We start from the raw sequence: 23,815 nt of genomic DNA, 5'->3' as shown, positions 1-23,815 counted from the left end.
TGTAGGCGCATTTCTTGTCAATGTATTGTGCCAAGCCATTTTGAAAATGCTGCTTTATTAATATTCAAGCCTCTCATTTATAATGTTTGAAATTTCCCTAAATAGCTTGTTGACAAAAACGTGCTGTATTTTTGGTAAAACACGTATTTCTATAACTATTTTATTGCGGGATAAATATGTTTAATAAAATTCCCATTATATTCCTCACAGCATTGTGTTCCTTCCATTCCGAGGCTGCAAAAATGCGGAACGATTCCGAAATCATGATAACTCTGGAGTGAACTACGCAACACTGCTGGATAATATACACCCATTGTTGTTGACGTGAAGCATCACAAATCTGCCGCTAGTACATCGCGAATAGAAGCCTTCCCCGTCACGTCGCATGGCCCCTAAAGGTAACGAAGTGGCTCCCACAATATCAAAACAGAAAGTGTCCTATTTGAGCGATGCGTTCCCAGACACCACGCTAGACTGCTTTTCTTGCGGTTCCCGAAACCCGTGTTCCTATTAAGACAAACAATCCCATATTGTTTAAATTATTATCACTACTTCTTCAACACTCGCAGGAATAGAACATGGTCCAGAAAATCTCGTTAAATTGACTGTTTTGGTCAAATGAGACACACGCTAGCGGGGAGGGCGATTCTCGCATCCTTTCGATTCTCACTTTGTGAACTATTATTCAAATTCTTGATGTGCGTCGCCTCATATCGTGCTACCACAGACGGCACGCGGTCTGAACAATGCGCTCGGCAGAGAATTGGCAGTTGGTGTCGACATAGTGCGTTAATATCAAATGCCACCATGCTGGCAGAATATTAACAGAGACTCTAGAAGTAAGTTGCTAACGTCCAACAGAACTGTAATTATACTTCTAATAGAGTAGTTTCAGTTTAGTGTTACCAGCTATTGCTATGAAAGAGGGATAAGCCGTCATTTTGGGGGGCAGCTATGAGGCGGCAAAGCGAAGGAAGAAGAAAGGGAGCAAACGCCTGGTCTTCTGATATCACGACCAATTGTCCTCTAACCGCGCTTTTGTCTCCCGTCACGTGCGTGGGCCACTCGGTCGGAGATTGTGCGCTTGCAGGGTAGGCAGGTATGCCACGGCTGGCTTCGATTGTCTTAACGGGGCTGTCGGCGTTTCACTTAGTTCACGACGCCTGCAATGCACCAAGTGCTGTGCAAAGGAGGCCAGCACTGGTCTTTTCTGCGGAAATAATAAAAAAAATATTACACTATTTAATCGCCGACATCCAGAACTTCAAACATGGTTGGCGTTGCCCTGATATGATAATTACCTTCGTTTTTTTCAGCGAAGCTTGTGTGCATATAATTAAGAGCACGTTGGTTGAACAACCCCGGGTGGTCGAAATTTCCGTAGGCCTTCTCTGTGGCGTTTCCCAAATTTATAGCGTGGTTTGGAGATTTTCAACCTCAGAAAATAATAATAATAATAATATTACTATTGTTATTATTATTATTATTATCCCGCACCATGGCTCCCAGTGGGATGCATGCTTGCTATGTTCTTGCCCGTTTTTCGGTGAGCAGCAGCTTTTTTTTTTTAAGCGAAGCTCATGTACATAGATTCAAGCGCGCGTCGATCAAACAACCCCAGGTGGTCGATATTTCCGGAGCCCTCCACTTCGGTGTTTCCCAAACTCATGGCGTGGTTTTTGCACGTTCAACTTCAGATAATAATAATAATAATAATAATAATAATAATAATAATAATAATAATAATAATAATAATAATAATAATAATAATAATAATAATAATAATAATAATATTAATAATAATAATAATACTAATAATAATAATAATAATAATAATAATAATAATAATAATAATAATAATAATAATAATAATAATAATAATAATAATAATAATAATATAATAATAATAATAATACTAATAATATAGTTATGTTATATTATACTAATATTTTTCCTAATAGGATTATTCTTAATACTTCAATTAGTATTGTTGTTGTTGTTGGACCAGTTTTTCAAAGCGAAGCTCTCAGGCACCCGCTTCAGCAATGAGCAGCGTCGGCGGCATAATAACTGGCAGAGCTAACGAGGATGAAAAAGAGCGACCAGGGAGTGTAGATGAAAACGAAAAACAATGATAACAAGAGAGTGTGAACAGGAGCGAACCAACCACAGTAGAGGGACGACAGATTCCTAGGCGCTGTGCGTGCTCCCTACCAGGCTGCAGAAATGAGGTGCCTTCTTGCTCTTCTAACCCCTCCCACCAAAATCACTACCACGACAGATTACGCAGAGCGCCTGTAGCGTTACAGTGGTGTGCGTAGTGCCACTATGTTGCGTCGTGTGGTCACTGATGACGTGTTCTTTCAGATATGGGCGAGTGTCACGTGAGAGGACACCTCACTGGTGAGCTGTTACGGAAGGTACGGCCTTCCGTAACCTCCCGTTCAGCGAGGCACTGTCGCTACTCTCTGTCTGCAGCGGTTGATGTGTAATGGGCTTCACACAATTGTTCGCGCCAGTGACTCTACGCAAGCTGTGGTATAGCGCTGCAGATACATACATATAAGTGCATCTCAAACTGTTTGCGTCAACTTTTCATAAACTCAAGTGGCCCAGAATTAGATTAGGAAGTATCATATTCGCCGGTTAACTTTTTTTCATTGTCTTAGTTGGCTTATGTACATAGAGTGGACGCTTTTACCGCATTCACCATTAATTAACCACAATATATGGTGATCATAAAACAACACCAAAACTTGTTTACTTCATGTAGGCAAGACGTGCTGGACGTGCCGTGGTACTTTCATGGCAAGAAGTGCGTCCCGTGGAGCTTCCCGCAGGGTACGTGCTTGTCCGTGGGCCGTCGTGGCGTGCACCGCAGCTGGGAAGAATGCCGCTGGCGCTGCGTGCTCCGCACACAGCCGGAGTGTGACGAGACGCCAGTTGCGGAGACGGGGTCACCTCGCCAGCTGAGGCGCCCTTATTTCGCCGACATGAAGGCACACAGTGGAGCTCGCTGTGTTAACGTGACCCGGCGCGCACTGAAGTCGCACCATACCTTGATCGGGTCTAACCAGTTCGATTCGCTGGATGCATGTTGCGGAGCATGTGTCAGAAGGTAGCATTTAACTTCGGGCACGCTGCACCATACTGTTTCGTCCGTGATTTATAAATTTCGTGCATTTTGATAATTAAATTTGAAGTTCATGTCAAATCGTCTGGTCTCTCTTCATTCAATGTATTCTAAGAAAGCCAAGCCTACTTGAACTTGAACCGGGAAAAACACAGTCATTTGGTGTTGATAAATGTAATGGGCCTAATACAAAACGTAAATTTTTTATTTTGTAGGTAAAACCTGTATAGCTCACCGTACTTTGATACTCAGTATTCGGATTTAGTTAGGGTCATATTCTGTGAAACATTTATTTTGGTCTTGGATTCACCACGAAAAATACTTTGCTACAAAATTAACGCCATCTTGTATTTTTCTTGGTGTCTCCTTGGTTTCGTGGGCGAAGTGGCCTAAACAGTGAGCTGTCCTTGCTGTGAACAGGGATAAACTCCTGCACAGCCGGCAGCTCTCACGTGTTCATGGCATCTCTGGAAAGCCTCCAAAACTGCTTAAGCTCTTCTTGAGAGCTTAAGGGAATATGATAAGGTGAAAGGTATATGTCAGTTTTAGCATACTATGTTAAAAACGGCTGTAAGTATTATCATAAAAGTTTACGTGCCCACAAAAATGCCACTGGGTATCAAGTCGCACCCTTTTTGTAATCCTAGGTTGCTTATCCTTCCTGTGGCCTACTCCCTAATTGCAAAGGGGGTTCCCTTATTCAATGTAATCTTCTCTACAACTACCAAATGTATTGTAACCAAATTCGGCCGCGTTGTTGTAGAGACTCATAGGTTACATCCGGATTAAACAAGTATTAAATTCATTATTATATGTAAAAAAATAAAAATACTGCTTGCACAACATGACGCAAGGTGCATATGGTTGTGTACTTTTGTTACAGATTCATACTTTACGAAATGGACAATGTTTATTTAAGACTTTGTCAACATGTTGTAGTTCACGCATACGAAGTTTCGTCAAACTATAATAAAAAACTTTTGAGCAAAGGGCATTCAAATTGAATATTGTGCACAAATCGCCATTTGAGGAAAACAAGGTTTCATGTGCGCTTACTGGTTACGCCATAGCGCGGGCGGTGCACTTCAGCGCGACATTTAAACAACTTGGATTGGGCATTCGATGTCGGCCTTTCACAGGTTTGTTCATCAGAGTACAGTAGATTTTTCGGTGCCGAAAATGGTAATTCGATGTTTTGGGGGGGTTTACCCTACCATACCCTCTTCACTGCTTCTTGTGCTGCCTTTTAGGATCAGTACTTTTTCAAAGTGCATAATACATTTATTTTATTCGCCTTCCAATTCAAATGTAACATCATAGAGCAAAGTAGAAAAACAATAACATCTTACTCTCTCTGTTTTACACCCTTCTTTAAAAAACAAACAACACGTAACAGATAAAGTATGAAATCTTCTGTCATACTCTACATTGTGCGCGTATACGAGAGAAACCAGACTGTTTAACAACTAGTGTAATTCGCGATGAACTGTTCTAGTCACGTAACAGCAAAAGAAAGGGAGTCACAAGAAAGAAGCACTGTACGATTTTTTCTTGTAATGTGGGATACCTAAAACACTCAATGCTGTTTCATCACAACGAACGCAGTAGTATGACACTCACATTTCGTTGGTTCCCTTGGATGTCGTTGTCCTGTTTTGCAAATTATTCAGACAGATTAAAGAGAAGTTGCTTTCTAGTATATATTTTTGTGTCCACGTGTCGAAAGGTGGGGTAAAGCTTTCAAGACTTAGAAGACTCGAGGGTACTTCATTTGCTGACACAATAATTTGAAAAGTGGCTGTGAAAAGCACGTTATAAAGTTAAACACAACACACAAAATGTTCAACACGAACCATCTTTCATGATCTGTTCATTTTCCTGTGTGTTTCCTGTGGTCAAATTTCGCAATTACAAGCTACTGCAATATTGGAATTTTCGCTCCGTCAACTATTTTATGGAGGGATTTCGCATGACTTCAATCTAACACTAGGAACTTAAGTGAAAAAGTTTTGTGCATATATACTTCGGTACCTTCCAAATATTTAGTTATTCGTAGCATACGCCTCTTATCTCGACAGTCGAAAATTATTGCAGAGGCATTAAAGAGCTCGGGCCACAGTTATTTCGGCTTCGACGTCGATGGTTGCGAGCGAAAAACTTGGGAGGACGCTTGAGCCTCGTCTCAAAAGTAGAGGATGATTGTTTAATTGGGCCTTGTTCTCAGCGCCTTCTCAATCGGCGATTTCGCTTCACTTCCTGGTAGAAAATTTAACCACGCTGCTAGAAAAGGAACACGTGCGCGTGTAGCATTGACTCTTAAAAAAAGTTTTATATTATACCACATTAACTAGCATTGCCAGGTGCCCTCTACGCCACACTTATTCCTTTTGCGACCCTGGAGTACCCATTAGGCGTCTGTACGCAACACACGAGTGTGTCCAGCAAAGCCTCGAGGTTCTATTTCCAGAGTGAAAGGCTTTTGCTTCGCCCTGACACGGGAACAGTCGTTGTGCTCTGATAGAGAGCCGTGCAGGGCAAATAAAGGGTCTGTATTAGATCGGACTCGTCGTATTTCTTAGCGCAGTACTTGACGCTTTAGACAGCTCAGGATGCGCGCAGTGCAGAGCTACACGTGAGCAGGCTACGCCAGACTGCGGTCCTGTGGTTATATTTTTTTATACATGTACCTACAGGGCCCTGTGGGGGCATTGTTGAAGAGGGTTTACAAATTCAAATAGACGTAAATCACGTCAGTAAAAAGCTGCACGGAACAAAATGAAATGGGAACAAAGAAAAAAGACAAATCAAAGCATATATATATGCACAAAGTGCGGGCTGGACATTTCTGTTTTGTTAATTGAAAAGAAAAATGCGAACAGTAGCAAGAAAAAAAGCGACAATCTGTGAGAACACACTGGCTTAGAAGTGAACGAATCACTGTGTGAGCTGCGGTGACAATACTATCGTGTCCGGGGCTATCACAAGACCTTCGTGATGAAGAACTTGGCCTCTCCTCATGAAATGAAGCGCTACGATAATTTAGTTAATGTTCTGTCACGAACTAGCTCCGCAAAATAATTTGTTGTACATACAATCCAAACGTTGTGTCTTCTTCTCATCGTCCTCATCCTGGTGGTGGCACTGTACTTCACCACGCACCCCTAAATCATCTAAATGGTCACGTTACAGAATCGTAATTCACGTCAAATGGGTTGCCCATAAGTGAAAACAAACTTATTAGCACAGACACATCTTATGCACGGTGACATTGGGTAAAAAAAACTTTGTTCCTTCATTACTTTTGGTACTCGCTAATTGTGAAAGGCATTCAGTGACCTTAGGTTCTTTGCATTGTTCAAGAGAAAGAAAAAAAGATGCATTATTCAAGGGCGTGCGTTTTGATATTAAGTAGTTCCCCGTGATCTCTCCGAAACCACAGATTATCATCTTGAAGCTTTAATGAAATAAAAAGACACGTATACTAAATGCTACAAGACTTAGCAGCCCCAGAAATCGCCAACCTAATATATGCAAAATTCAAATTAACTAAGTAACTGATGTTTTGGCAAAACTAAATTACGAAAAACTTCAATGCCCTATCATGTTACTATGCGAGGTGTTTCCCTAAGTGCAACCTGTTCGTCGAGGTAGTGCTGCGGTTAAGGTACTCGGCTGCTGACCCAAGACGATGGAGGCGAAATGGCAGAGGCCTGTGTTCTTCTCGGTTCCAGCGGCCGCGAACAACACGAGTGGTCATGCTTCAGGAGCCCTGTACTGCGGCGTGCTTAACATTCATACTATGGTTTTGGTGCGTAAAACTGCGGATACCATATCTAGTCTATTCAATATAATGAAAGACTTGCGAAAAATGTAACATAATGGAAGTTGGATTCTTCGTCGATACTTTCAGAATTATTTGAATTATTTTTACAGCAAATTCTCTTATGAGATCACAACTCGGGTCTTGTGCAGCGCCGTAGTGTTCCGCTGCCACGTCCGCTGGTGTTCGTAACAACACTGCGCGAAATTTGCAAAAAAAGTCTAGTAACATTGTCACAGTGGGGCTCGAACGCGGGTCCGCTGGATACCAGTCCAGTATTCTACTACTGAGCCACGCCGGTGCTTGGGACTGGTTGGCAAACTTGCCCTTAGCAGGTTTGATGTCAGGAACGGAATGAGAATATTATGAAGAATAAAGCGTTTGATAACAACAACAAAAAAATACCGGGGTCACACAATGCGAATAGCGCAAAGAAAGGGTCGTCGAAAGCTCCAACCCATTACAAAAGCTTGGTATTTTTCATATATTAACTGCGGCGCATACCCACTTCAGGCATAATTCCTCATCGTGTTCAGCATCTCCATGAAAAATTGACACAAAAAAAATCCACGTAATCGTTTAGCGAATACGACGCTTCCCAAAAGAATGTCGAAAAATAGCATAGGAAATGCCGGCCTACTACTCTAAATTTTTAATAATAATGCCGTAGTGGTTACCGATCGAGTGGACTTGCAGAAGTTACCACTGATTGTTTAGAAAAAACTCTGAAAGGCCGCTCTTATAGCTTTCGCTGTGACTATGCAGCGCCTTCTGCGCAGGCCTGGCGTTTTTTTTTTATTTAGTAGGAGGCATCTTAACATTAGTAGAAACCTCAATGACGCAATACAAATATAAACAAAAGTTTTGAACGGTGCAAATTGTAGAGTTGGTTCTTCTGGCTAAATGAGAGAACTGGAGCCTTTGCTGCAAAGATGCTGTGTCCGGTGGAAGCTTCCGAAAAAGCAGTTGCTGGTAATAGCCGAACAATGAAAGCGGAACCAAAAACCCGGAACAGTGCAACTGCCACATCCTACCGAGACTTCCAGAATGCGTCAGCATCGTTAGGTCAACCATCAGTCGATTCGATTTGTGTGTATGAGTGAAATGCACTTCGGATTATAGCACGCAAAGTGCACGTGCGGTAATATTGAGAAAGTAACACAAGTGAAACCATTGTTATGAACACTCAAGATATTCTAGACATCTGCTATATTTGTCTAAGAAACTGTGATAGTCCGTCACCCCTACATCAGAAAATCCAGTGGCCAATGAAATCGGGCGTTTTGTTTCGCACAGTTGGAGAGTACTTTAAGATGGGAGGGCCCAGCACGAGCTTAAACTGCGAAGCGCGACAGAGCCAACACGTTTGAGGCGCGGTGGTCGGTAGTCTGCAATGTGTCGTTATTTAAGGAGTAGCATCTGGCCCTCCAAAGTGGTGCAGGGGTAAAATGCCATTTCTTTTTTGAAAAGCCCGAATTGTATCGCCTTTTTAGATGGTGCATTTTATATCTTAGTGTCATTTCTATAACCATAGTTAACGATGTTCTTTTCTTCGTGTCACGTTTTAAAAATAGTCATTATTCAGGTTGTGCCTTTCTAATGGTAGTGCCTTAAAGTTTAAAGAAATGTTGTGCCTTTCTAATCTAATGTTTACTAGTGGTGTGTTTGTTATGACGTAAAAATCACCAGGTTATGTCCATTATAGAAAGCTGATAATGTCATGAAATTCTATGTCTTCTTTCTGTGTTGAAAATATTTTCAAAGTTATATGAAGGAATCATCAAGCAGGTCTGATTGTTTTTTACCTGATATCTGTTTGCCAGTACGGTTTCCAGGAAGAAAATTTCTCAAATCAGGTGCTACTTCTTAATAAAAAAAATACATGAAATCATAGAGCTAACACTGCGCTCGTTGTCTCTTTTGCGGGTGTAAAATGGCAGCAGCAGGCACAGCACCCAGTTGACTGGCGGAACATGGATAGGCCTTTGTCCTGCAATGAACGTAGTCAGGCTCATGATGATGCTTATGATGATGATTATGATGAAGGTGCTGATGATGCTGCTGATGGTGATACAGAGTGTTGTGATAAATGGCTTTATATTACAAGAAATAGACGTCCGTTTGCTGGCCTACGCCAATAAAATTGCCACATTCTGTACTGCCTAAGAGAGTATACTGCATGTTGTTAAAACAGTCAAGTCCTTTTGTGTTGCCAGTGGAAGTACTGTGAACATGGGAAAGAGCCAGGGATTCGGGCACGGCGAGTGGCCGTCTACTCCCGACACTTTCGCCAACTTAAGTTTCTTTACCCCTCCTAATAGGTATTGGGAGTACCCCTAGACAATGATATTGAGAGTGAACTGCACTGGCATAAGAAAATTCATTACCTGCAAAAAAAATTAAAACTTGAATGGCTGGCACCTGTCAGTCGTTGCTAAGGCGAAAGTATGCAACCTATTTGTCATAAGTAAAAACTGTGGTACCTCATGCAAGTAATTCACTGTTCGAGAATAGATGTCCAAATACTCCATCGCATATTTTGCAGAGTTTATTTAGGGCCCCACATGAGAGTGAACTAGCTGCAAAAACTTGTTTATGCGAGCACGTGATGGTGGGCTTGATTTAAGCCATTTGTTTTTGCGACAAATAGTCAGCCGAATTATGTTTTCAAACAAGTTAGAACATACCTTTCTGCCAGCTGAGGTTACCATGCCTTACCTGAACTCATTGTTTCGACTGAGCATATTCATGGAAGTATGCGCAGTTTACTAATAGAGGTAGTTATGTTAGCGCCGCTCATTTTGTTCAGTCGACTTTCAATAAGACATTTATGTTATCAAAATAGAAAAAGTTGCAGAGAGACCTACGTGAAATCGTGTGGCTTATGCCACTCTATTGTACTCAGTGTAGTACAAAAAGAGGAAAAGACGTGCTTATGCGAGTAAAAAAGGTGCCCGTACCACCTGGTGTTAGGTTTTTTTTTTCGCTTGCACACTGGCACAGTGCACAAGACTTGCATGAACGAAACACTTTTTCTCTATCCTGGGGTGTACAATGTGACGTACGCAAACGAGACGGAACAATTGACCATGTATTCCTGAACTGTTGAGGTGCAGAGTTCATGTTGGGTATTTTTCAGCGCACCCTTAAGAAACATTTTCTCCTGCACCATCAAGGAATGCAGTTTTTGGTAATTGACACTGAAGATAGTGTTCAATAGGACCTAAATACGATTTTTGTACTGCACAGTAGGTTGAGATGTCGTTTTGCAGTGTGAAATGTAGTTGCTGACGCCAGATCATCGAGTCCATTATTCAAATAAAGTCTTCAGAGATTTGTTGAAGAACAAAGGTCTCACACACATTTGCTAGTATGGCGGCAGCAGGTAGAATTATTGTTAAAACAGCGCTAGTTTTAGAGTAACCTTAGGTGTGTGAATTGAATTTTTTAACCTTTAATTTTCTTTTGGGTTGTTAATAGTTTTGTTGATATGTATATGCTGAAGCTAGTAATGAAAAAAAATTCCAAGGCTCATTTGGAAAATAATGGACGTTAATAGCGCCATATTGTGCAACGATTATCTATAGGTCGCTGGTTCGAATCCAGCTCGACGAATTTTTTTGGCGTGTGTTTTCCTATTTCCCTGCCAATATTACTACATTTCATTTTTATCTGCCTTCCCTGTGCAGTATAGTGTATAACGTCAACAAGTAATGGTCGGTGTAGGCTGATGTAGGATGTTTCCGAATAAGTGCGTTGAAATAGAGCTTGTAAAACCCCATGAATTATATCAGCAATAGCTGTGATGGTAGAGCGGTGGACGGTAGAAGCGCCATATTGTTCAATGGGTAATCATAGGTCGGTTGTTTGAATACGGCTCAACGGAGTTTTTTTTGCGTGCAATAACCTATTTTTTGGTAATATTGCAATGTTTGATTCTCTTTATCTGTTTTGGTTGTGGAGTATGGTGAAAAGCGCCAACAAGTAATTGTCGTTGTATGGTAATGTGTGATTATTGCGAATAGGGGTGTTAAAGTTGAGCTTGTAAAACCCAACGAATCGTTCCACCGATAGTTCAATTAGTTTTTCACTTCCCGCCCATAGCTCCGTTAGTATTCCACTTCCGGCCGTGCTGGGCCACTATACCAGGAACAAGGATGAATTGTCGTCACTGGATTGTTCAAACCACTGGCCCCTTTAAAACAAAAGGCACGCATTAGCAGCAAACGCAAGTCAAGATAATGTACGAAACGTCAAGGGCTTGCTGCGAGCGAGACGAAAAGAGACGACGGGCTTCGTAGCAAAAAAGCATCAGGCAACCTAAATGCAAAGGTTGAAATGCACAAAATACAATGCACACTTTCTGGATAGATATTTGGCCTTTAGCTGTAAAGTGTGTGATTTGCTACGGCTCAGTATTCTGTATCAAATAAATGTCATGTGCTGAACGAAGTCCCTGGCCTTCCAACTTCAAGCATAGGAGTGGCTCCTCAATTTTCAGTTACTGACATCCTATTGAATTTCGCACAATTAAATTATGCCCAAGATACCGACACAAAATTTCGGCACCTTAAGTATCCTTGGATTTACTCTTGAGGCAGCACTAGGCAAACGAAAAGTTACGATTACAAAACTTCAATGCAGAATGCCGTCATTAAGTTTTGATTTACGCATGCCTAGATTCGTTCTTTCCCCCATTGTAACTTTTGTAATCATGAAGAAACGATTGAGATCTGAATTATTGCGTGTCACAGATATCAAAGCAAAAGGCAAAGCAATAATCTATGTACCTCATACATAACCATGATTTATCTCATATGTTCTTCTTTAAGTTCAGTAGCATTGCATTAAAATATAACACAATAAGAAATTAACACATTGCAAAATTGTCACAGCTATTTTTGTTTCCATATAGATGATCTTTTTCGCATAACCTTCGCCCTTGTTTCACGTCTCTCTGTTTGCCTCTTTGTTTTATATATCTTTTTGCTTTGCAAATTATATTGCCGCACGCTTTCTGCCCATCCCCCGTAATAGGTCGTGCCGTTCTTTCAAAAATTATCATCATCATCACCAATGCACAAGCCCAATGCAAAATACTGTTCTCGAAGGGAAGCCATTGACATAGTTAGAGACAGGGCTTTTGGATACTCTGGGATTAGAGCGAGCTAAACTTCCAGTATAGATTCAAATATATCGCAGGCTATTGAAACTGCTGTGTAAAATGCAGTGAGTAAGACATTGGTTAAACTCATATCTAACATTTGCGTCTTTTTGGTGCAAATTTTTTCCAATCAGATTGGTCCACGCAGCGGTGTTCTAGTGGTTAAGGTACTCGGCTTCTGACCCGCAGGTCGCGGGTTCGAATCCCGGCTGCGGCGGCTGTATTTCCGATGGAGGCGGAAATGTTGTAGGCCCTTGTGCTCAGACTTGGGTGCACGTTAAAGAACCTGAGGTGGTCGAAATTTTCGGACCCCTCCACTACGGCGTCTCTCATAATCATATGGTGGTTTTGGGACGTTAAAACCCACATATCAATCAATCAAATCAGATTGGGCAAAGAGTACAGACTAGTACAGAATTGCAGTATCAGAAATTGCGAGCGATGCCACTCTGTTACGCAATGTAGTGTTGGACGAGTTTTCTGCATCTGCAGACAAGGCTAAGCAGTCTGGAACACAGGTGCACTTGGACCGACATACGCCTCAGCCGTGCACAAGTGCTGCAACAGATATGGAACACGATATGCTAAATAATAAACGTACCAGATCCTTTATCTTCACCGATCTGAAGTCCAAAACTAAAGGAATGAATCGGGCATTTTGCCTAAAGATGCTAACAAGGGTGCGGCAAGCGCCTCTGCGGTGCGCCCCACACCATAGGTCAGTTGAGGGTACCACAGTGGAACTGCCGCTCTATATTCTGAGCCTCAACCGACTCACAATATTTTTACAATAATTTTAATCTTGATAATATAATTCCGGAACAAACTTGGTTTACATCACGCGCGGTTTACATCACACTTGGTGTACGCGCGATTATAGAAGAAGAGAAGCCTCTTGGAGAAAACGTCTTCATAATCAAAGCCCAACCAACTTGAAGGACTATCAATTCATTGCTGACGTATTTAGGCGTGCTAGAACCACGCGAAAGAAGGAAACGACAGTAGACATTTCGATGTTGTTGCGAAATCAAGAAATAAGCGTGCTCTATTGGCTTACCTTCAGAAAAGAAAAGTACTGCCAGTACTTTTAACGTTGCAGCCATGTGTCTTGACGCCGCAATAAATGGGACACCTCTCTAGAAGACATAGCGCAATGTTGGAAATGCCACTTCGCTGCTAATCTTTCGGCTATCCAGCCCTTGCTGGAAAACTTGCATGAATTTCCAGAAGTTTCTTTAGCTGAATTGAGTCAGACAGTGTTATGCTTATTGAGGATAGCTCCCAGACCAGATGGAATCATGACCTGTATGTTAAAAATTTTACTCCAGGAATCGCCTACTCTTTTGCTAGAACTAGTGAATTCTTCGTTAGGGAACGCATGGATACCTCCAGAATGGAAACCCTCCAAAATTATATTATTTCTCAAAAATGAAAATGAAGCATACATGTTGGATACGATAAGGTCAATCGCACTGCGATCAAATTTAGTCAACTTGGTTGAGAAAGTCATCAATATATGAAAAAAAACTTTTTAACGTGAGGCCAATTTAAAGTTCTGTCAAATTGGGTTCAGCGCTGAATGTTCGTGTTGGGATGCCAACTTTTATTTAGAAACTCGGCTTCTATTACCTCGGCTATATATATATATATATATATATATATATATATATATATATATATATGCAGCTTGAGTAAACTTACACATCGCTAAAGGATATTTTATTGTGGAGCACTGTATTCTGAAAGATCGATTACAATACCCTAATTTCCCATCATACATAGTAAAGTGGGTTCACAATTTTCTTGCAGACAGGAAATTTTATTGTTTTAGAAATGGGTTTTTATCAAATACTCATACAAAAACGACGGGACTACTGCAAGGATCAGTGCTTTCGCCGGTGCTATTTAGTTTACTAATAAGCACCGTTCTTCCTAAACAGGCTGAAAGAACGTCTGTTTATGCAGACGATATCGCGTTTTTTGCATTGGCAGATAAGATTCAGACCTTTTACGAACGGCTGCAGACTTACCCTAACATAATAAAGAGCTGGCTTGATGGCAACTGCTTTCTGCTTAATCCGAGTGAATTCGCCCTCCTTTTTTCCGCTTCAAAACCCCGTACACATCGCTTTGTCTTACCTTCATGAGAATATACCACATGGAGAATCTGTTATATGCCTTGGAGTAATTTATCACACATCGCTTAATTTGAGACCTCATATCGAATATGTCGCCAAAAAAGCTGCTCGGGCCACTGGCATATTACGTAGGCTAAGCAACTACTGCATAAGTACGAGAAGAGGCACACTGGTAATGATATATTTCATGTACATTCGTACTATTTGGAATTTGGTTGTGTACATTTCTCAGAGTTCCAGCTTAAAAGTTGCGGCCTCTAATTCTTCTGGAAAGAGAAGCTTTGCGCTTATAGCTTGTCCTGCCTAAAACAGTTGCTAACAATGTGTTGTATCTTGAATCGAAGGTTGCAGCTCTTTCTTGAAACATTTGCCTTCTGACTGTTCAAACATCGTTAAGAATTTATGAATCACCGTTATGACCTTCAGAAACAGCCTTTTTTTGCTCCCCGGAACCATTTTTTGGTGCTAGATGGCCGCGATTTCACACCCCACAAATTATATTTGTGCAAAATATACTGGAGCCTCTAAACGAACGTATATGCGACATCATACCGAGTCGGAATAATTCATACGCTCTGGAAATTCAATTTGACAATATTTTCTGTAATAACGCCAAATTTCTTCCCCATTATATTTTGGAGAGTTTACTACAAGATAATCTGAGCAGTATGACAACAAACGTTATTATTACTAAATACGCATCACAATGTGACGAAAAGCCTGGGGTTTGTATATTCAGCATGATTGATGGATTTCTGGCATTGATCCATCACCAGAAATCCATTGATGGATTTCTGGTGATGGATTTCTGGCAGTAGACATTGCTCCCTTTACGCAAGTGAGATACAGCAATTACATCAGCTGTCATAATAGATTACCTATCTCTCTGTACGGCTTTTCTATTGGTGCTGATAATCAAGAAACAAGGAAGTTCCGTTCACTAGTGCCTGCACATTTGAGAAAAAGTTGGACTAGATTGGATGCCTTGACATAAAGGCATATTCATAAATGAAATAGCCGATTTCTTAGCTAAGTGGTCAATTAGCGAACTAATTCTGCCACATTGCCAATCATCCGTTCATGTGACTGCTGCACGATTCCGAAGACATACGCTTATGGAAGTCATTAGTGGTTCAGCACTAACAAACACTATCGAATATTGCCATTTATTTTATCCCGGGTGAAGAGACTTTTGGCGAACTCGTAAACAAGAAAAAGCTATCACAAGGCCGCGTTTCCGGGTTCCAAATCTAAATTTCTCAAAACACAGGTCTGCTCAGGCACTTTCGCCACAGTGTGCGCTTTCTGATGAACTTGTAACAATAGATCATTTGTTTTTGACCGGCGTATGGTTTAACAAAATACCAAAAACTATATTAGAAATACCTTTACGTGGTATTGGTATTGACTTATCTCTTCCTGCCATTTTGCCTTTTGGAGCTTCCATTTCTGAGTTCTCTAGTGCAACAGTATAGGCGGTCGTCCGGAACTATCCTGATGAAACTAATATACTGACTAATTAATTTGTTTCGTTATTCTAACGTGTCCACAAAATAATATAAGTATAAATCAGGGCCCGGATTCACAAAACTCACTTACGAAAACATTTTTGCGCAAGAGAAATTTTGTTGCGTAAGTCGATTCACGAAACGAAAAAACGTCGTAAGAGGCCATAGTTGTCACATCGGCCGCTGCAAATCAAGCACGCTGTGACTGCCCGGGAACATGTCAGCGATGGTGATGCAGTTGCTATATTTGCTTACGTCACCGAAAAGTGCTCGTAAGTGGATTCACGAAGCGAAATTGTGCGTAAAAACAGCATGGCTGAGAGAAAATCCTAAGAGTGGTCCGGACCACTCTTAGGAACAATGTGGCTACTTATAACCTGCTGCCGCGGCGGTATACTTTGGTGCCCTGGCTGGTTTTGAGTTAATTCACGCCCATTAAGGGCTGCCTGATGACTGCTGGTGCGTTTTTATTTCTTTCGGTGCTTTGAGCTTCGCGTGTTGTTTCCCTTGTACGCAGTGGATGGTGTTGACAACCACCATCGTCCAATAAGTTTGAAGTCGCAGTAATTGAAGAATTCTATTGGGCGTCAATGGCATAAAACTACGCATGTAAATATTTGTGGTTGGATGAAAACCAATGTGATACGTGAATGGTCGGTGCATTCGAACGCGACATGACATAGGATCAACCTTATTTTGTTATGTTGTTGTGTTGCGCCCCATCTCATCCAATTAAAAGTGCGACTCGAGATCCTTGCCTCATTGGTGGAAATTACCACCAAAGAGGTTAATGGGAGCACATTCTTTGCACGCTATTGGAAATAAAAATGAGAGGAAGTTTTCAGTGAGTGGTTCCTAAAGTTTGTGCTCTAGTGTACTTTCATTGGCTCTAACTGTCCAATGGTTGTGATCTCTGAAATACAGCTGTCGATACACTTTGGGACGATCTGGAAAAAAGCGTACTTTGTAAACCAAAGCGTATTAGGGGTGCGCGTGATTACGCATGGAACTACAAACAAATCATGCATCTTCACCCTCACTGTTCAGACACCGATATGTACCGTGATAATATGGCAAGCAATCAGAATGAAATGACCCTAGTAACTTTGTATGACACCGAAAATATGCAAACCCTCACGATTCTGGAGCAAACCTTGGCTGAATTCATCCCTGCGTCAATTACCAGCCATTTAACTTGGTGCACGAACATCATTCAAAGGTAGAGCGAGCCACTGACATGTATTTTGTGCGACGTAGCGACCACTTGACCTGAGAATAATAGCGTTGCGAAGGCGAATCCCTTGTCGCATGCTCTGATCGAAGCAGACGACAAACGCGAGCAGACGACGGCTTGGCCGACAGGCACAGCTTGTGATTAGTTGTGAAGCAATACCCTCTACATCAGCTCACTCCGTGACGTTGCCAAAACACTTCTTTCATCTAGCACGCCTGTCCTGTTCGTCATATCACCCCCTCGCACATAAGAGAAATTTTGTTCACGCCGTGAAAATAGTGCAAGTACTTTCTAAGAGCTCTCTTATCATCTTATGTGCTGCGCAGTTGTCGAAAACAACATGGCGTCGTAAACAGCATATCGGTCGGTGCGACTTTCAGCAAACGCTTCTCGCACGAGTTACTTCAGCGCTTCACCGGATGTGTTGTGATTACAGCAGCTCTTTCGGTACGTGTAAGCAGTGCGGAAAGCTGCGGCAGTGCAATGATGTACGGTGAAGTGCAGCGAAGCCTGTGCGTCGGTGTGGTTATCAAGCGGAGATCGGCGTCGATGTATCGACGGCAACTGGCACTCGAGAAGCCTGCAATGTGTGTTTGTGTGCCGGTAACAGTTCGTTCGCTTGACTTTCCAGTCTCTCAGTTTGGTGTTGTGCGACATTTCGGATTGACAGCGTTTTGACACGTTACTTGAGTGACCCCAAGTACGTACGGAAACGTATGAACTACGCGCTCGGTTCTTGCTTCGCCACTAGTTAGCCCGTACGCTTCTATTTACTTGAGAGCAATGTACTGTTCGGGAGTGAAACGATGTTCGTTGTGAACAGTGGTGCTGTGTTGACGTTCCAAGACTTGTGAACAAGCTGTGCTCGTGTGACCAAAAATTGAAAGACAGCGTTGATAACTGTTTTGCCCTGCGAAGTCGTGGTGGGGCAGCTTGGCGCTTTTGTTTGTTAAGTCGTCACTTCTCCTTTTTGTGATAACCATAGTCCTAGTGCTGTGATGTGATCAACCAAAACTGCGAGATGCTACATTCTGTTGTGGATCGTGTTACTTTGGAAGCGCGCCTAGACTGTTCTTCGGTAACAAATTGAGAGTTCTATGTGACAGCGAGAGCCCGTGAACGTCAAGCTTCCCTCCAGCCCCCCCAAAAAAGCAAAGATTTCACCGGTGCCTTGCTTTGGATGAAGTTGTAAGCCAATATCGCCTAACTACAGGTTTCCGAGTTCGTCTGGCCATCGTTATGCACGGCACTAGAGTCTTGACAACAGCCGGTCATGGCCAGTTCTTACACTTTATCAATGGACGTGCACGCCTGGCCAGCCCTTCATTGCTGTCATCGGCAGCTTCCAGTCTGCAGACGCCCTTTGCCTAATGGCCGTACTTGGCTCCTTATGACCCCGACGGCTACTAAATGCTGCCATCGGTGAGTTCACCTTTCAGAAGTAAATTTCACCGGTACTATAATTCACGCAGTTCTATAACGTGTGCAAGTTTTTAAGCCCATCAGATGTAATGTTTCTCTATGGTAAGTTGAAGCACGAAAAATTTACTACTACTGTTATATACATACATATATTATGGAGCAAATACATAAAAAGTTTTTTGTGATTTGATACAAGTGAGCTCTTGTTTGATTATGAGGTTGGGCCTGTCGATTGACCACGTTTGATAGTTTGAAAGTTAATGTGAATTTATTTTTCAGGAGCCAGGTTGCACTTAAAAAATTTATGTTATTTTGGAAAATTATTTCTATAGACGATTACCACTGTAGTAGTACTATACTTCAGTAGGACATATATATTGCGGTACGTAAATTTTACATGAGGCTTCAGTTTATTTCAAAGTGAATATAGCAGATTTTGGTCACTTTAACGAAGTGATAGCTTCCTCAAATAACTATTAGAAGTGAGTGCTTTTAATAATTGTTTTTAATTAAATATCTCGTTTTTGGCTCTTCACAGATCGCAGAGATTGGTTTGTTAAGGTCCCGTGATGCATCGGTTGCACATTCTGGCACATCAATCCTCATCATTACTTGGAGCACCTGTACAAAAATAGGAAGGACACGTTCTCCCTAACTGTGCAAGCCTATGTCACTGCTGGGACTGTTATCATTCAGCGAATGTGGCGTGGAAGCATGCATGGCAGCCTCATCTGGAAGGACTGCAATCTGCTTGGGAGCTTCGAGGGCACGAAACTGCCTAACGGCTGGCTGCAAGGTTAGTTTTTCTTTAATACATACGATTACGTGAACACCACTTACTGTGCACAAATTGAAAACCCAAGCATGGTTGCTTTCGGTGGATACCTGTAATATTCTTACACATAATTCTTATTCATCATTTATAGAACTAAATTGCAAGATAATTGAGAATGTTGAAAGCTGAAAGCCTGCAGCTTATGAATGAAACTCCAATAATCTGAGACTCAAAAGCTTGTGCTTTGAAACGAGCACAAATACTTTGATTCATTATTGAGCTCTCGAGCTTGTGACTCCCTCTGTGGATCAAGTGCTCTGGATGGAAATAGCAAGTGGGTGAAAATTGCCTGGCTGTTCACAACTTGCAAGGAGAAAGACCTATTGAAGAAGCCTCAGATGACATAGGGCCAGTAACTGCATCTTTTACCTAATGTAGCTTTTTCTCTCTCAGTGCTGTTGCTTGTGTTTCAGTCGAACATGTTCACCACGATTGCATAGTAATATATATTTTTCTACAAATTGTATCTGACCTAAGTATGCATTGTTGATCTCTAAAGGTGACGTTCAGTGTGTTTAAAAGCCATGGCTTCTCATTTCTTTGTCTGTGGCTAGCCTGTTTCAGCAGCAGAGCGATGCAGCTAGCACACACGCAATCCAAGTCATGGAGCGCTCCTTTGGTGTTCTGTGCAGGACGCAGCATATTCATCCGGACAAACTGGTATCAACAATAATGGTGAGTGTTGGTGGCACCTGTAGGAGCCCGTTGTGTTTGTTGCGTATGATTATTTCCCCTGATGAAGTGCAATTTTGAAAGGTTTTCTTCATTTAGAATAATAGATGTCAGCAACAAGCACACTCATAATCCACAAGTTCTTTTTGTCTTCTAGACTGCCCATTTGCTCCTATATGCGGTATGGTGAGCTGGTTATGTTAGACAGCCTTAAAATTATGAACATTGGCTGTTGTGTTGTAATGCAGTCTAACTTGGGTTTCTTAGTGAACTTATTTGTGGTCTACTTCTCGCACCTAGTGTAAAGTCGAAATAGAAGAAACTCTATTGGCTTTTTATGCCTGTCAGAAGTTTCATGTCTTCATCTATAACATTGTAGTTTTGCTCTTGTATCATATTAAATATATTTTCAGTCTTCACTGTTTGTGTGTGTGTGTGTGTGTGTGTGTGTTGAGGCTTGTCATTGGCTTCTGAAAATACAATATCTGTAAATATGAGCACATAATTGACAACTATACACTCTTGCATGTAGCATGGTTGTAACAATGATCTGTATTTTTCTCAGTTCCAGCAGTAACAAGGGGTTCGGTGCTCCACGGTCATGAACAGTGTATCAAGAACAGAGCACAGAAGACCAACAAGTATAAAGGGACTGCCAGTGACTGCTCTCCTGCTCAAAGTTTACAACAGCAGAAAGGGCACATTGTGATGTCAAGAGCAGCTGCTGCTTAACTTCTTAGCAGTGCATTATTCAGCAGTTCATTTGCTTGCATTCTAAATTATTTAAATTTTCCTTAGAAGATACCAAACTATGACACTAATTTAAAGGCTGCTGTAGTGTTAGTGGGCAAATATTTTTGAGCTGAAGTTTTTAACATGTGTGTTAAGTGCCTGCGTGCCTCTACATTTACATGCCAGAAATCACAGCATCTATGGTCGCCAATGGTAACTGTGTTTGCATTCTTTGTAGTACAAGAAGTAAAGCCAAGGATGCAGTAATCATGTACTTAGTCGATGTAATCCTTCAGTGTACACTCATTTGTATAGCACCAATGATGCCATGAGTGTATAAGCTCTGGGAAGTGAATCTATGTGAATTATTTTATTTGGAAGAAAGAGGATCATCACTATTCCTAGTATATCTTAACAGTAGATTTTAGTGCTTGGGTATTATCCCACTGCCTATCCGTCCTTCAACAGTCTACTTATCTACTGTGTAAGTGTAACTTTTTAAATGTATACTATGCTCGGATAGGTTTGTTCATAATGTAATGCAAGTGACTTATCATCTATGCAGCTCTACTCAGACTAGAAATAAAAGTATTTATTTTTATATGTAGCTATAGCATGCATTTACTTGTGTTTTTCTAGGTGCCTGTACAATTGTTTAGCCCTACAAAAGTGCTGGTGTACTCTAATATTGAATCTGGCATCTTAAAATGGTTTGTTAGTGGAAGTAAGAATGTGTTTACAACCAATATTACTATCCTCAGATGAACTGTGAAAACTCTGTGGAAATTTATTCACAATTTTTGAACTTTGTGAAGGGAAACGTTGTTATGTTCTTTTATTGTGGTCCCCGTTTCATGCAAATGACGCATAGTTACTTTGCAGTGGCATAGTATTAGTTGTTATTTTACACATATGTGCTGAGCAACATCGCAGTTGAGGCCAGCAGCAAGACATACATGCAGTGCACTGGAGCATCACCTCACATAGTGTACAGTCTTTGCCCACCAGTAAACTCAATATTTTTCAAGCAGACTAATAGACAGCTGTATGGGAACTGTGTTGATGCCCAAACTTTGAAGTCTTCTTGAGGAGTGTTTTTCATCATTTTTGCCCAAGTGAAGTAGCTACCCAAGGCCACAACTGGTGGGAATGTGGTGGTTTTCTCTCTCCAAAAGCACTCATACCAGCTGCCTCAATGTTATTATGGGGTGAATTCACGAACAGGAAAAATAATTGGTCTTTGTTTTCTTGGCCGAAAGAGTCACTTCCACCGTTGAGCCACCACGACGCGCCAGAGTAGAAACTTTTAGCTAAATAAAGTTGATTCTACATTTGAGAAGTGTTTTGGGGAAACGAAATGGCACTTATAGCTATCAATATAAACACTGTTTGCACCAAGGAGCTTAGTAGCTTATAATTGTATTATTCACATATTGTCTAGAATTTACTCGCGCTGTGCCAATTTTCAGCCCAAGTGTCATAACATGCTTTGTTAGTGGGTTGTGAATGAGCCAAGCTATGTAAATAAACAGAGTGATATTGCAGACATGTACAAAATATTGATGCACAGCCCTTTTCTTTAGCAAGATATTGTCAAGGGCTTTATTCTTGTGTTTTTAAAAAAAACTGCTTGTCACTGGGCAGCAGCGCAAAACTATGCATCAAGCTTGTGCGAGATGGTTCGAGAAACACCGTGTTCAAACATAACAGTGCCGGTGGATTTCTCTCGTAAGTTACTTTCTGTAGTATATTCAAAATGAGTGTATTGGAATTGTTGTATTATAGCCATTCATTTTAATACTTACACCTGAGTGTGTGTATGTATGTATGTATGGGTGTACATATTATAAAGGAGATTTATTAAGCAGAAAGGTTGGTGCTTGGAAGGCTTGGAAGGCGATGCACCAGCCGCAATTTCCGAGCTCGAGCCGCTGCTGCACACTCGATGCTGCTGCCTCTGCGCCGGAGTACTTCCTCTTCTTTACAATATGTATATGTGTGTGTGCGTATATGTATGTATGTATGTATGTATGTATGTATGTATGTATGTATGTATGTATGCATGTATGCATGTATGTATGTATGTATGTATGTATCTTTTAAATGAGAATGCATTTATCTTTGGTCAGTAAGTTTGGTAATGATTTCGCTGAATTTGTTTCTAGTTATTTCTCTTTTGAGCCATTATACATTTCAATTTGTTTTGTACTGCATAAAAATAAATGTAACCTTACACAGAATATCTGTGTTTGAAGAAGTTTCATTTACCAACCTACAGTCATGGGCAAGAAATTGGGTAAAATGGAACGAACCTGCGAAGGTTAGTTTCGAGCATAGCTGCTCTACATGACATATCTTGTACACATTGCGTTGGTTGAATATGTCCATTTCAACCTTTCAATTTTAATCAGAATAAGCAAGCTATCACCCGTGGTTGTATATGTGTGTGGTATTTATGCATACTGTGATACCGGTTCGCAATTACAATTAAGGTCACAAACCTAGTCAAGCTGAATTCACGAATTTTGTCTATGCACCTTTCATCTGCATTGGAACTGTTGTTAATAAAAAATAAACTTCAGTTTAGAAATTTATTCTAGTAACCAAAAGCAGGGTATCTCTTTATCACACAAATCAAATTGCCATTGTTCTGTTCCATTCTCGACAATAGGGGACCCTCTCAGCAGAACTCGAACTGCTATAGTTCATTTTAACCATTGACAGCGACATTACACTGAAGCGCGCAGCATGACAAATAGCGGGAGAGAAGACACAAACTAATCACTCTGTTTGCGTCAGCTCTAACTGTCCGTGCTCTTTGGTCTTGCTGCATGTGATGATGCCCACCAAATTACCACGAAAGCGTGTCCCTACAAAGGCAGCCAACTTGGCTGCAAGCAGTTAGCTCACTGCACGTGTAGATTTTCTTCAAAACACCGTGAAGACTGATTGCTGGTCGAATATCCAAACACGTGAAAAGTAATATACCAGGTATGATATTGGTATTTCAGCACTGGACACTTTTGCGATAAGAGAGGATGGAGGAAAAAATTATGAACCCTGAATTGTTTAATTTTTGAAGGAGCACAGTACAGCGCTTTTGGGTCAAAAGGGGAGTGAAAGAAGCAAGTGCGAAAGCCTACTTTTCAAAAAACTA

General features: G+C 41.2%; 2 protein-coding genes across 6 annotated transcripts in view; both read left to right on the top strand.

Moving 5' to 3' along the window:
• The window catches only part of LOC142776417 (uncharacterized), a 62,836-nt gene extending 49,090 nt beyond the window's left edge, over positions 1-13,746 (top strand). Inside the window, exon 2 of one of the 2 annotated variants that reach the window (XR_012887523.1) lies at positions 2,774-2,891. Coding sequence is in view for 1 of the 2 variants with exons in the window: in XM_075880043.1 (XP_075736158.1) it covers positions 2,774-3,122 (349 nt within the window). In the remaining variant the exon portion in view is untranslated. Of the gene's footprint in view, positions 1-2,773 lie in introns of both variants that reach the window. The other variant, XM_075880043.1, reaches the window with a different exon arrangement.
• Positions 13,747-13,842: 96 nt separating this feature from the next.
• LOC142776413 (uncharacterized) lies at positions 13,843-21,265 on the top strand. 4 transcript variants are annotated; one of them, XM_075880038.1, is made up of 3 exons: positions 13,848-19,215; positions 19,887-19,929; positions 20,492-21,265. In XM_075880038.1, the coding sequence occupies exons 1-3, from the start codon at positions 19,087-19,089 to the stop codon at positions 20,656-20,658; spliced, it is 339 nt and encodes a 112-aa protein (XP_075736153.1). In that variant the 5' UTR covers positions 13,848-19,086; the 3' UTR covers positions 20,659-21,265. The 4 variants fall into 4 exon arrangements, 1 of the variants encoding a protein (XP_075736153.1); XR_012887522.1 differs by having other exon boundaries at positions 13,849-19,215; positions 19,809-19,929; XR_012887521.1 differs by having other exon boundaries at positions 13,853-18,419; positions 18,958-19,215; positions 19,809-21,265.
• Positions 21,266-23,815: the final 2,550 nt, after the last annotated feature.

Source organism: Rhipicephalus microplus, chromosome X (assembly GCF_043290135.1).
Source record: "Rhipicephalus microplus isolate Deutch F79 chromosome X, USDA_Rmic, whole genome shotgun sequence".
In the NCBI taxonomy this organism is placed as follows: domain Eukaryota; kingdom Metazoa; phylum Arthropoda; class Arachnida; order Ixodida; family Ixodidae; genus Rhipicephalus; species Rhipicephalus microplus.
The sequence above is the reverse complement of the archived record's forward strand: the minus strand, read 5'-3'. Positions and strand labels throughout refer to the sequence as shown.

What these genes read in the sequence shown, in the direction of transcription:
- LOC142776413 (XM_075880038.1), top strand. Translation starts at nt 19,087, where the DNA reads ATGTCACTGCTGGGACTGTTATCATTCAGCGAATGTGGCGTGGAAGCA. An exon ending in GCCTAACGGCTGGCTGCAAG is followed by an intron (nt 19,216 to 19,886) that starts GTTAGTTTTTCT and finishes TGTTCTGTGCAG; the next exon opens with GACGCAGCATATTCATCCGG. An exon ending in AACTGGTATCAACAATAATG is followed by an intron (nt 19,930 to 20,491) that starts GTGAGTGTTGGT and finishes TATTTTTCTCAG; the next exon opens with TTCCAGCAGTAACAAGGGGT.